Here is a 13,519-nt window from a genome sequence, read left to right on the forward strand (position 1 = left end):
CGCATGGTCGCTAATCAACAATCTACGTGCCATAGGATTGGTCCGCCCCCAACCTCCGAGTGTTTGTGTTCACAAAACCACTCATGGGCGTACCCACGAGAAACATATAACTTGTGAGCATTAAGCTTAGCTATTGTACAAGCCATAAACAACATTTGTGCTTTGCTCATGAGTGTGTTTCTAGCACAGACTGGGTTTTGCCACTCTAGCTTCTCATTTTCATTGGGGCTTACAATTCTCTTGAAATCACTAGTTAAGAGTTATCCCTTGCCAAGTTAACCTGCACCTTCCCAGGTATTGACAAGTGACGCACTGCATATTTGTCACTTGTCACAATTAGGATTTTTTTTCTAGATTCGTTTATCTAAAATATTTTATTTCTTGAATCATGTGTCCAAATACCGAACCATTTTCACCATGGGATTTCTCACATCGAGATATTCAAAACTTGATCCTAGTTAATATGTTTCAAAGATGTTTTTTCACCAAAAAAATTAGAAACGTGAAAAAACTAAAAATTGGAAAAAAATAACAAAAAAAATGAAAACCAAACCAGAAAAAAGAAGAAGAAAAAACCAGAGCCTGAAAACATGGTTGCGGTTTTCCCTTTTTGGAAACCATAGGTTGTGCTTCTCATAGAAGCATAAGGGGTGCTTTTCCTTTTTCAAGTAGAAGCACATCTATGTTTCTTACGAAAGCCAATATATGCTTGCACGAGAAACACAATCATGCTCTCGTGAAAACATATATATCTTGAAGAAGCACGGACGTGCTTCGCAAGAAAACACCATTCTTCCCTCCAAACCTAGAAAAAATTAGGCAAAAACTGAAAAACAGAAAAAGCACGAAAGAACTCATTAAAACACAAAAATGCATATAGAAAAAAAAATAAAAGAATGAAATCATGAGTGAGCACCCATCACGTGAAACGTGGCGGCGGCTGGACGCACCACTTGACGTGCTCTTAGGCTACATAACTCTCACGAAAGGTGACCATTAGTTAGTCGGTCTCAAATTCTCTTAGGTTCTACTTCATCCGTCCCATAATATAAGACGATTTTGAAGCCAAAATCATCCTTTACATGGCAGAGCATTATGGCTGGGGTACACACGTTGAGACGTGGATATATTTGGAGGATTGGAGATGGTCAAAAGGTGAACATATGGGAGGACTCGTGGATTCCTCAAGCGCCAACGAAAAAAGTGTTAACTGTCAGAGGTAGTAACTTAATATCCCGAGTTTGTGATCTCATTGATCCGGTGACTGGAGATTGGGATGTACAGTTGGTGAACCAAACATTCTGGAATGTGGATGTTCAAAGGATTCTGGCTATACCCTTATCTTTACATGAAATGTCTGATTTTATTGCATGGAGCCCTACCAAGAACGGGCTTTTCTCAGTGCGATCAGCCTATCAAATTGAATGGAATTTTCAGTTTGGTGACCTGACTCAAGTTAATGCGGGCCCTTCATCACCTGATGAGAAATGGAATTTGATATGGAGCTTAGAATGCCCAGCAAAAATTAAAATCTTCATATGGCGAGTACTACATGCCGCTCTTCCATGTCGGGTAGTCCTAGCTTCTAAACACATGAAGGTTAAAATCCAATGCCCAGAATGCAGGTTGGAACCTGACAGTATACGCCGCTTCTTGTTTGAATGTCCAAGATCAGTAGAGGTTTGGAGACAATTGGGGTTGTATGAGATAGTAAAGAAAAAGTGCACAAAATACAAGTCTGGAGAGGAAGTGATGCACGAGTTGTTGCATGTGGAAGATACAGAATTCTATATCTCGGGGCTTCCAAAAAATGAGAGAGATGGTAGTCACCGCGGCTTGGTACCTGTGATTCGAACATCGTAAAGTATACCATGGTGAAGAAATTCAAACATCCACTCAGATCGTCCTAGCTGTACGCGGACTAGCGGCAAATTTCAGTATCGCATGTTCACCAAAAACCAAACTTCGGTCTGAAGGTTGGGAAAAGCCACCAAAGGGATACATGAAATTAAATGTTAATGCGGGGTTTGATCAAGATCTACTTGAAGGATCCGTGGGGCAATCATTCGCGATCAGAGTGGACAATTCATTGCAGCGGCGAACGAAAAAAATAGGCATTTGCTTTGATTCTTTCACAGCAGAGGCTCTGGCCGTCAGGTTTGGGCTGAACCTCGCAAGAACTGTCGGATGCAGCAGGATCGTGGTAAACTCGGATAGTTTGGAGATAGTAGAAGCCCTAAAAGACGGCAATTCTTCTTCAGTTGCATCTGCTATTATTGACGATTGCTTCTTCATGGCCTCTGATTTCAACCATGTTATTTATGATCATTGTAGTAGAGAGAATAATAAAGTAGCCCATGAACTTGCTAGGCTAGTTAAGTTTTCCCCTCCTAGTTGTTGGTTGGGTTCAGCGCCTCCTGAGGTGCTTTCATTACTTGTAAGTGATAACACTGTTCTCGTATCTGAATAAAGGAGGAGAAATTCTGTCAAAAAAATATAAAACGATTTTGAACGGCGAAAGAAAGGCCAAAGAAAAGAAAAAAAAAAAGTCGGCCAGCATGGGCTGGAAAATCTCTTTTGTAAGCAGGCCTGATCAAGAGCGGCAAGCGGTGCCGCGACCAGAAACAAACGAACCATCGCCGTCGTCCCTTATCCCGCCAGCCGCGCTCGCTTATCCGAACACAAAACCAGGCGGAAAATTTCCAGTCCCCCTCCCTCCAATCCCAAACCCCGGGACACAAACCGCCCGCGTCGCAGCCTCCTCTCCTCCGCCTCCGGTGGGCGAAACAATGGCGCTCTCCCTCGCGCGCAGCCCGCACCCCGCCGCCGCGGCGGCCCTCCCGCCCCCCCGCATTCAGGGGCGCATTTCCCAGTACGCCCCGCTCCTCCACTCCCCTCGCCGCGCCTACCCCGGCCTCCGCCTCCGCCTCCCGGCCGCCGCCGTCGCGGCCTCCTCGCCCCCGGAGGCGCTGGCCGCCGAGCCCGCGGCCGCCGCGGAGGGGGACGAGGAGCTGGGGGAGACGCGGCGGAAGCTCTTCGTCGGCAACATGCCGTTTACCTTCTCCGCCGCGGAGACGGAGAAGCTCTTCGCCGAGTGCGGCGTCGTCAAGGACGTCGAGGTGACACACACACGATGCCACCACACGCTTAGTTGTTCAATCCTATGCTGCCGCGCGCGTTCTCTGACACGGGCTAGTTTTGTTTTGTTCCGCGAAGGTTATCAAGATGAAGGACGGGAGGAAGAGGGGGTTCGCGTTCGTCACCATGGCCACCGCCGAAGAGGCCGCCGCCGCAGCGGAGAAGTTCGACGGCCATGTGAGTCTATATGCTGCATATCAGTACACAAAACGTGGATGAATGCTGCCTTATATAAAAATGTGCTGAATGTTGTTTTGACCTGTGAATTGAAATTAAGATGACTTCGACCTTTGTTTCCATGTGTTTACTGCTATCACACATCCTTGGACCGGAAAAATCACTGTAAGTTTCTCAAGGTCAAGGGTGATGAGGCTAGAACTTGCGATTCGTGGAATATGCATGGACATGTTCACATTTGATGATTGCATTATATATTATTGTTGTAATGTTCTTACTGAATAGATGCCTTGAAATACATGGATGAGTTAAATAATGTTTGCAACTTTTGAATATTGTTTCATACGGACAGAAAAGTTTACTATGATCTTTTTTGTTGAATGAAAAGAGTTTACTGCGATCTTACTTCATGTTTGAATTCAGCACAAAATACCAGTCTGCTGTCCAGTGTGTTACAGAGTTCAGCTGAGCTTATCTTAAAATACTGACATCTTGAGGTTTAAGATGCTGGCATTCCCGGCAAAATTAATACTTCCTCTGTAACTTAATATAAGACGTATTTTGACACTGTCATGGATTCTAAAAACGTCTTATAAAAAGTTATGGAGGGAGTATATCTTAGCTTTGGGATTTTTTCATCAATCTCTTTGCTAAATTGTGCATCACAATCATTTGTAGGATGTCATGGGAAGGATCATCAAGGTGGAATTTTCAAAGAGTTTCAGAAAACCAGCTCCACCACCATCTCCGGACACCATTGTCGCGAAGTACAAGCTTTATGTTTCCAATCTTGCATGGAAAGCAAGGTCTGCTGATCTGAAGGAGTTCTTCTCACAGTTTAACCCAGTTTCTGCCAATATAGTCTTTGAAGATAGAAAATCAGCTGGGTATGGTTTTGTATCTTTTGGAACAAAAGAGGAAGCAGAGGCTGCTCTCACTGAACTCAATGGAAAGGTGAAATTTTGATGAACACTTAATTATCAGTTTTACAATTTAGCCAAGGACCGCGGTCGATCATTCATAAATTAACTCTGCGGGATATTTAAACTGTCATGCTTGATGCACAGACTTGTTGTTATCTACAGTTAGAAATCTTTGCTAGTCTTATCTTCATTTATTTTTTACGAGCAATTAGCATGCCTCTTTTGGCTTACTTAAGTGTATTGTTCTTTTCCATATTGTGATTCATTTGTTGGAGTTGTACACTGGAGGATAAAATTGCTCTGGAGCAGCAGTGAAATGCTTTGCCAGATATCTATTTACGAAAAACATTACAAGGTCTCTTGCTTGAGTGACCAATTTCTTTTTACCGCAATGTTATATGATAAGACGAGTCTTCTGGCTTATTTCCTGTCATACTTATAAAATCAAATGGAAGAGATGTTACACTACAAGCACACAGTATGGTGTTTAAGTTTCTATTTCTTTGTTTGATAGGAACTTATGGAAAGGCCTGTTATCCTAAGATGGCGGGAGGATAAAGAAAGTGTGAAGGCTGATGGTGAAGTTGAAGGCTTGAAGGTTAATGATCAGGCAGAAGGTGTGACGGTTGATGACAGTGGTGTGGTTGAAGGTGAAGATAAACAGGAGTAGTCTAATAGTACTGTGCTGGGAGAAAGTTGCAGTAGCTTATTGATAAAAGTGCAGATGCGGAAACTCATTGTACAGGTAGAAGGTTTTTTATACTACTTGCTTCCTATCTAATGTATTTATCATTTCACTTAGTCATAGTATTTGGCAGAAATTCAGAAATGGTGCCTTTTTCTTGCAGATACAGAATAGAGGTGATAATTGTAATCGAAGACTTCAGCAAAGGTTTCTGTCATGATGCTGCTAAGAAAAATGGAAACAAAGGGCATTAGCCGTGATCAAGGTGAAACATCATCCTTGAGCATCTGGCTTCAGTATTTAATACGAGTCATGTGCTTATTGTAGTAATCAGTACTCATTTGTACTCCATTGTGACCATGAACTGTGTCGTTCCGAGATACTTGTAGTCTCCTGATTTTGGACCCAGTTCACTGTAATATCTCTTAGCTTGCTGATCAGCTTTCGGCAATGAGGCATTCTCAAGCTGCAACTTAATATTTTTCTGTTAGTTTCTCTCTTCTTTTTTTCTGTCTAGAAGAGGAAACCCTCCTGATTTGAACCAGTTCCCCAGGTAAGGAAAACAGAAATAGGCAACCTCGGCTGTGTGCGTCCCTGATGCATTGGAATTCTTCCATTGTCTAGAAAGAGAAACACTGGCAACCAATGACATCAACATGGAATTGGACAACATCAAGGCATGTCAATGAAAATGAAATCCAGATATGAAGTAACTACTGGATCATGCTTTTACCAAAGCCACAGCTGATATTGTTCTTTCTGCCTCCTACAGCGTGTTTGGTTTAGGGGAATTAGAGATGGGGAATGGGAGTTGAGGGGTAAGGAGATTAAAAATCTACTGTTTGATTAGAGGGAATGGGAGTTTAAGTGGGAAAGGGACTGGGAGTTGGGAAAGCCAATTCCCACCGATTTCTTCCCAAGGGTATCTTGTTAATTCATGAGGAGAGTTTTATCCCACGCCAATTACCATCATATGCCAAACAAGGGAATGGGAATAAAAATCTATTTCCCATGCCTAATCCCTTTATACACACCCTTGTGCAAACTCCCATACCCTTGCCCAAGTATTTACCAAACAGGCTGCTAATGGTACTAAATTTCGGGAATGGGAAACACATATGCCGCTTCTTTTTTTTTTTGAATAAAAGGGGTCTCCTCCCGGTTTCACCATTTTTATTGATGAGACCAAACCGCAGAAACGCCAGTTAAACATCGTCCAGGCTATACCTGGGTGGCAAGGCAGGTTCCAAGTACTCAACGGAGTTCACAGCCAAACTTTATTACAAGAAGGGGGTAAATGCGGACTAACAGGGGAAGCATTCCTGATCAGCTCTACATCAATCACACATGGACCAATTGGTGCTTGAGATCAGGATTTAGCGACGCTTCTCATCAGTCACATTCACCTTGAAACTCGAGTCTTCCTTGACAAGATTATGCTATTCCTCTGTAAACTAATACTCCATCCGTCTCGAAATGTAAGACGTTTTTTGACACTATAATAGTGTCAAAAAACAGTCTTATATTTCGGGACGAAGGGAGTACTATATAAGATGGAGTACTTTCTTACAAACCTACCATGTTAGATGCTCTATCCTTTTGATGTAATACCAGCCATAGGTTTCCCTATAAGTTGCGACACTCATAATAGTAATCAATGAATCAAAATAAAAGGAAATCTGAAGCACTGACTAGTAAATTGAAACCCCTTGTGGAGCTCAAAAGAAAATACACTAAACTTCACTGGTTTTTTCAGTACATCGTAACTGAAGGATTATTAGTTTTCACTAATATATTTACAGTTGCGGTAGTCAGTAATAACTCAATTATAGTCATTAGGGTAAATTAGAACACCAAATAGTCAAGAACTTAAGATCTCAGTCCCATTGCTTGCTAATGATGTTTTCGTCTGCTTTGCTTCAGTGTAAGCCCAATAAAGGCAGCAAATTGCAAGCTGCATATACTAAAAAGCTTGCGCAATATGTTTTAAATCTTTACTCTGGACCTTGAGCTCCCTACGGACTGTTTTCAGACACTCAGGTGCTTGCAACTAACAATTACTCCCTCTGTAAAGAAATATAAAAGTTCAGAGTATATCTCAAGTTGTAGTATATCTTTTTCCCCTGGTGGCACTGTGCTGTAATGTTCTCCAAAGGAGGAACTCATCATTTGTAGTTACAACTATTGAGTAAGCCACTGTGCCAGTCTAATTTTTGCTATGTTTTCTAGTATCTCTCCAACAACTTTAGTATGCTAAGAGCATCTACAACCACGCATACCAAATCCGGCACCCGATATGTCCGCGGACGCGTCCCAGCCATGTACCTTATATCCGGTACCCTAAATCCATACTACTCATGCAACGTGAAACTAAACTACATAGATCATCAATGAAACAAATGGACATTAAACAAACAGACATAGAAATCGACATAATCCATGCATAGAAATCCACACACTCCAAACATAGACCAAAAGAGCACCACAGTTCAGCCGACGGGCATAGGCTAAACTAAACTTAATAAGAACAGAAATAAAGATGGAGAGAGGGCGAGCTTCTTCACCACTTCCTTGTTGGTCCTTTGCCCTTCCGGTCACTTGCACTGCTGTAGGCGTCTGTGTAGGCTTCAGCGGCAGGGGGAGGGGGTGGGGGGATCGCCGGAGCTGTCGGTGACGTCAGAGGAGGAGGAGCCGATGAAGCCGACCATTCTCCGGAAGGCGTGGTTCTGCTGCCACTTGAGATTTGCCGCTCTCGCATCTGCCTCCCCCTCTCTACAGCCTCAAGCGCCGACTGCTCCAGACTTAGCCGGAGCACCTTCGTGTTTTTTCGACGGAGCTGGCGAGCGTTCGTCTTTGCCGTCATAAGTGAGTGGCGGTAGGCAGCCACAAGGAGCCGTTTGTCCTCATCAGGCACCACCGGCATCCCGCAACGGCAATGGAAGGACTGTGCGGTCGCCTCCAACGCCGCTTCCCTCTCCCTAGCCCGCCGCCTCTCGTGGCAGGCAGCACATGCCTTAGATTTGGGCATGTGCATCTGTGGCACCAGCGGAGCAGGCACTAACACCCACCAGGGGCGAAAAGTCCCGAAACTCCTCTTTTGATTTTTTTCCAGGTTAATTAGGATTTTATGGCCAAAGGACTTCGGAAGGGGACCCACTAGGAGCCCACAAGCTCACGTGGCGTGGCCAGGGGGTGGCCGCGCCACCTACCCTTATGGCTGGCTGGTGGGGCCTCGAGAGAAAAGACATTAGAATTGCACCATATTGTGAAATAAAACATTGAAATAAGGTAAATTAAAGTAGGAAATAATGATTCAAAATGGTCATATCATAGGCTAGTGAAAGTGCAATTGTCATTCAATTACGAATTTTGTGTTGATTACAATACGATTGGCAAGAACTAATGTTGGCTGTCAAGTTTATCTCAGGACAATGGTCTCTTTCATTGGTCTACAGACTTCAGTTACCCTATCTATTCAAAAAGGCAAAAGATGGTGTTCTTTAGTGGATCGGAAAGTTTTTTGGTTACTTTTTGAGTCATAAGAACATCCATACTATTAAAAGGGGTTGCGGAGATTAGGGAGTTGGGGAACTCAATCAAATTCCACTCATGATACTTCCCCAAATATTTCACTCTCTGAAGGATGTTTTAAAGGATTCTTAGTGACTACTTATAGACGTCCGGGTGCCCGAAGGCACCAGAGAGCCCCATACGCTTCAGGATGGTCCGGGTTCCTGGAGTCCTTGGACCCTTGGGTGCCCGTAGATATGGGTATCTCTCGGGTTAGTCTGGGTGCCCGGGGTCCGAGAGCCCCGGGTGCCCAGAGCGCCATGGTGGCCAGCCGCTGGTCGGCCCAGGTGCCCGGACCCTTGGACCCCTAGGTGCCCGTACGGAACTGCCGTTTCTCTGTATGGTCGGGGTTCCCGTACCTCTTTGGCCTGGGTGCCTAGAGTTGTCCATTGGGCAACAATCACTCTGCATCTTAAGGGTATTTATATCCCATTCTTCCACCCCATACCCAATATTCACTCAGGCTCCCCCCCACCATTGCCAAACCATAAAAGCTTAATATGTCCATCCCTACCCACCCAAAATATCTAATACTTTGGGTATTGGAGGAGATACATCCGATCTACATTCCTACCAAACTGATTTGTGTTCCCCTGACTCTTTCATCTTCATCAACTTCTTACTCGTGGGTGTTTGGGCACCATAGATGGAAGAGGTCACCGCGAAGCCACATTCCATTATGGTGAAGCCTTGTGATGGTGTTGGGAACCTCCAGTTAAGTTATGGAGATAGCCCCAACCTTGTTTGTAAATGTCCCGGTTGCCGCGAGGGTACCGCTAGTGGATTCACGACACTGTGCATTGTGCGAGGGTATGAGGAGAGTAAGGTGAGCCATTGTGGTTATTTGGGGAGCATCGTTCCTCCAACAGAGATGTATCTCCCCCAAAGGAGGGAAATCGGAAACACAACCTCGTCTCCACTTGCGGTTACTTCTTACCTTTACTTTATGTAAGTTTATTATCTTGTTGTCGTTGTGCGTGTCATATAGGTTGTTCATCTAGTTGCATATCTAGACAACCTATTTTATTGTTAAGCCTAAAATTTACAAACAAAGTTAAAAACTGTTAGTCGCCAATTTAACCTCCCATTCTTGTTGACCATATTGATCCTTTCAGCTAGAAATAAAGATTAGGAGCCACTAATCAGGGAGTCTAGAGATCAGTTAAAACTTAGTGTAGCCGATGCATAATGCAAAACTCTTTTAAATTGTTACACCATGGAGGCTTAATTATTGAATATTTTTTCTTGTATGAACATGTGCCAAGTCAATTACCGAGACTCCAAAGGGAAATATTCAATTGTCAAGATTTGTCAAAACTTAACCCAGTCCAATTGCTACTCTGTATTTGCATGATCCTCTAGTCGGAAAAGATTTTGGCATGAGAAACCGCAGACCCCTCACGACATGCATGCATATAAATGTACGATATTATAAGTAAAGCACCTGGGTAAAACATACACAAGTGTTAAGTACATCAGTAAGTCTGAAGCCACCATCTTGGCAACATCTACCATTACTCCTATTCAGTTGATGAAGGGGTGCCGAAAGTCCGAGCCAAATACCAAACAGACCAAGCACCAAAATCTAACATCTAAAGCCGGAGGCCTGCTACCTCTTTTAGCACTGCGTTGGTTTTCCCCGAAGAGGAAGGGATGATGCAGCAAAGTAGCATAAGTATTTCCCTCAGTTTTTGAGAACCAAGGTATCAATCCAGTAGGAGGCTACACGCGAGTCCCTCGCACCTGCACAAAATAAATAAATCCTCACAACCAACGCAAATAGGGGTTGTCAATCCCTATAGGGCCACTTACGAGAGTGAGATCTGATAGATATGATAAGATAATATTTTTGGTATTTTTATGATAAAGATGCAAAGTAAAATAAGGCAAAGTAAATAGCAAAGCAAATAACTAAGTAGTAGGAGATTGATATGATAAAGATAGACCCGGGGGCCATAGGTTTCACTAGTGGCTTCTCTCGAGAGCATAAGTATTCTACGGTGGGTGAACAAATTACCATTGAGCAATTGACAGAATTGAGTATAGTTATGAGAATATCTAGGTATGATCATGTATATAGGCATCACGTCCGAGACAAGTAGACCGACTCCTTCCTGCATGTACTACTATTACTCCACTCATCGACCGCTATCCAGCATGCATCTAGAGTATTAAGTAAAAACAGAGTAACGCCTTAAGCAAGATGACATGATGTAGAGGGATAGACTCATGCAATATGAAGAAAACCCCATCTTGTTATCCTCGATGGCAACAATACAATACGTGCCTTGCTGCCCTTACTCTCACCGGGAAAGGACACCGCAAGATTGAACCCAAAGCTAAGCACTTCTCCCATTGCAAGAAAGATCAATCTAGTAGGCCAAACCAAACTGATAATTCGAAGAGACTTGCAAAGATAACCAATCATACATAAAAGAATTCAGAGAAGATTCAAATATTATTCATAGATAGACTTGATCATAAACCCACAATTCATCGATCTCAACAAACACACCGCAAAAAGAAGATTACATCGAATAGATCTCCACAAGAGAGGGGGAGAACATTGTATTGAGATCCAAAAAGAGAGAAGAAGCCATCTAGCTACTAACTATGGACCCGTAGGTCTGAAGTAAACTACTCACACTTCATCGGAGAGGCTATGGTGTTGATGTAGAAGCCCTCCATGATCGATGCCCCCTCCGGCGGAGCTCCGGAACAGGCCCCAAGATGGGATCTCGTGGATACAGAAAGTTACGGCGGTGGAATTAGGGTTTTGGCTCCGTCTCTGATCGTTTGGGGTACGTGGGTATATATAGGAGGAAGAAGTACGTCGGTGGAGCAATAGGGGGGCCACGAGGGTGGGGGCGCGCCTGGTAGGGTAGGGCGCGCCCCCTACCTCGTGGCCTCCTATTACGTGCCTTGGCGTAGGGTCCAAGTCTCCTGAGTTGTATTTGATGAGAAAATCACATTCCCGAAGGTTTCATTCTGTTTGGACTCCGTTTGATATTCCTTTTCTTCGAAATCCTAAAACAGGCAAAAAACAACAATTCTGGGCTGGCCCTCCGGTTAATAGATTAGTCCCAAATATAATATAAAAGTGGATAATAAATCCCAATAATGTCCAAAACAGTAGATAATATAGCATGGAGCAATCAAAATTATAGATACGTTGGAGACGTATCAAGCATCCCCAACCTTAATTCCTGCTCGTCCTCGAGTAGGTAAATGATAAAAACAGAATTTTTGATGCGGAGTGCTACTTGGCATAATTTTAATATAATTCTTCTTAATTTTGGTATGAATATTCAGATGCGAAAGATTCAAGACAAAAGTTCATATTGACATAGAAAATAATAATACTTCAAGCATACTAACAAAGCAATTATGTCTTCTCAAAATAACATGGCTAAATAAAGTTATCCCTACACAATCATATAGTTTGGCTATCCTCTATCTTCACCACACAAAATATTTAAATCATGCACAACCCCGATGACAAGCCAAGCAATTGTTTCATACTTTTGACATTCTCAAAACTTTTTCAATTTTCACGCAATACATGAGCGTGAGCCATGGATATATCACTATAGGTGGAATAAAGTGGTGGTTGTGGAGAAGACAAAAAGGAGAAGATAGTCTCACATCAACTAGGCGTATCAACGGGCTATGGAGATGCCCATCAATAGATATCAATGTGAGTGAGTAGGGATTGCCATGCAACAGATGTACTAGAGCTATAAGTATATGAAAGCTCAAAAAGAAACTAAGTGGGTGTGCATCCAACTTGCTTGCTCATGAAGACCTAGGGCAAATTGAGGAAGCCCATCATTGGAATATACAAGCCAAGTTCTATAATGAAAGATTCCCACTAGTATATGAAAGTGATATCATGAGAGACTCTCTACTATGAAGATCATGGTGCTACTTTGAAGCACAAGTGTGGTAAAAGGATAGTAACATTGCCCCTTCTCTCTTTTTCTCTCATTTTTTTATTTGGGCCCTTTCTCTTTTTTATGGCCTCTTTTCTTTCTTTTTTATTTTATTTTTGGGCTTCTTTGGCCTCTTTTATTTATTTTCCGTCCGGAGTCTCATCCTGACTTGTGGGGGAATCATAGTCTCCATCATCCTTTCCTCACTGGGACAATGCTCTAATAATGATGATCATCACACTTTTATTTTTCTTACAACTCAACAATTACAACTCGATACTTAGAACAAAATATGGCTCTATGTGAATGCCTCCGGCGGTGTACCGGGATATGCAATGATGCATGAGTGACATGTATGAAAGAATTATGAATGGTGGCTTTGCCACAAATACGATGTCAACTACATGATCATGCTAAGCAATATGACAATGATGGAGTGTGTCATAAACGGAACGGTGGAAAGTTGCATGGCAATATATCTCGGAATGGCTATGGAAATGCCATAATAGGTAGGTATGGTGGCTGTTTTGAGGAAGGTATATGGTAGGTGTATGATACCGGCGAAGGGTGCGCGATATTAGAGAGGCTAGCAAAGGTGGAAGGGTGAGAGTGCGTATAATCCATGGACTCAACATTAGTCATAAAGAGCTTATATACTTATTGCAAAAATCTACAAGTTATCAAAGCAAAGTATTACACGCATGCTCCTAGGGGGATAGATTGGTAGGAAAAGACCATCACTCGTCCCCGACCGCCACTCTTAAGGAAGACAATCAATAAATAAATCATGCTCCGACTTCATCACATAACGGTTCACCATACGTGCATGCTACGGGAATCACAAACTTCAACACAAGTATTTCTCAAATTTACAACTACTCAACTAGCATGACTTTAATATCACCATCTCCATATCTCAAAACAATTATCAAGTATCAAACTTATCGTAGTATTCAACACACTCATAAGAAAGTTTTATTATTAATCTTGCATACCAAGCATATTAGGATTTTAAGCAAATTACCATGCTATTTAAGACTCTCAAAATAATCTAAGTGAAGCATGAGAGATCAATAGTTTCTATAAAACAAATC

At 42.8% G+C, this 13,519-nt stretch overlaps 1 protein-coding gene across 1 annotated transcript; it reads left to right on the forward strand.

Annotated features, from left to right (window-relative positions):
• The first annotated feature begins 2,719 nt into the window (after positions 1 to 2,719).
• On the forward strand, positions 2,720 to 5,421 carry LOC119356388 (33 kDa ribonucleoprotein, chloroplastic-like). The gene is made up of 5 exons (XM_037623336.1): positions 2,720 to 3,119; positions 3,217 to 3,315; positions 3,994 to 4,269; positions 4,753 to 4,983; positions 5,087 to 5,421. The coding sequence occupies exons 1-4, from the start codon at positions 2,790 to 2,792 to the stop codon at positions 4,906 to 4,908; spliced, it is 861 nt and encodes a 286-aa protein (XP_037479233.1). The 5' UTR covers positions 2,720 to 2,789; the 3' UTR covers positions 4,909 to 4,983; positions 5,087 to 5,421.
• Positions 5,422 to 13,519: the final 8,098 nt, after the last annotated feature.

The sequence above is a fragment of the Triticum dicoccoides genome, chromosome 2A (genome assembly GCF_002162155.2).
Source record: "Triticum dicoccoides isolate Atlit2015 ecotype Zavitan chromosome 2A, WEW_v2.0, whole genome shotgun sequence".
Lineage (NCBI taxonomy): Eukaryota > Viridiplantae > Streptophyta > Magnoliopsida > Poales > Poaceae > Triticum > Triticum dicoccoides.

Bases quoted from the DNA above. Each gene is read 5' to 3' on its own strand.
- LOC119356388 (XM_037623336.1), top strand. From the start codon at position 2,790: ATGGCGCTCTCCCTCGCGCGCAGCCCGCACCCCGCCGCCGCGGCGGCC. The intron at 3,120-3,216 runs GTGACACACACA...TGTTCCGCGAAG, and splicing joins GCGTCGTCAAGGACGTCGAG to GTTATCAAGATGAAGGACGG. The intron at 4,270-4,752 runs GTGAAATTTTGA...TTTGTTTGATAG, and splicing joins TCACTGAACTCAATGGAAAG to GAACTTATGGAAAGGCCTGT.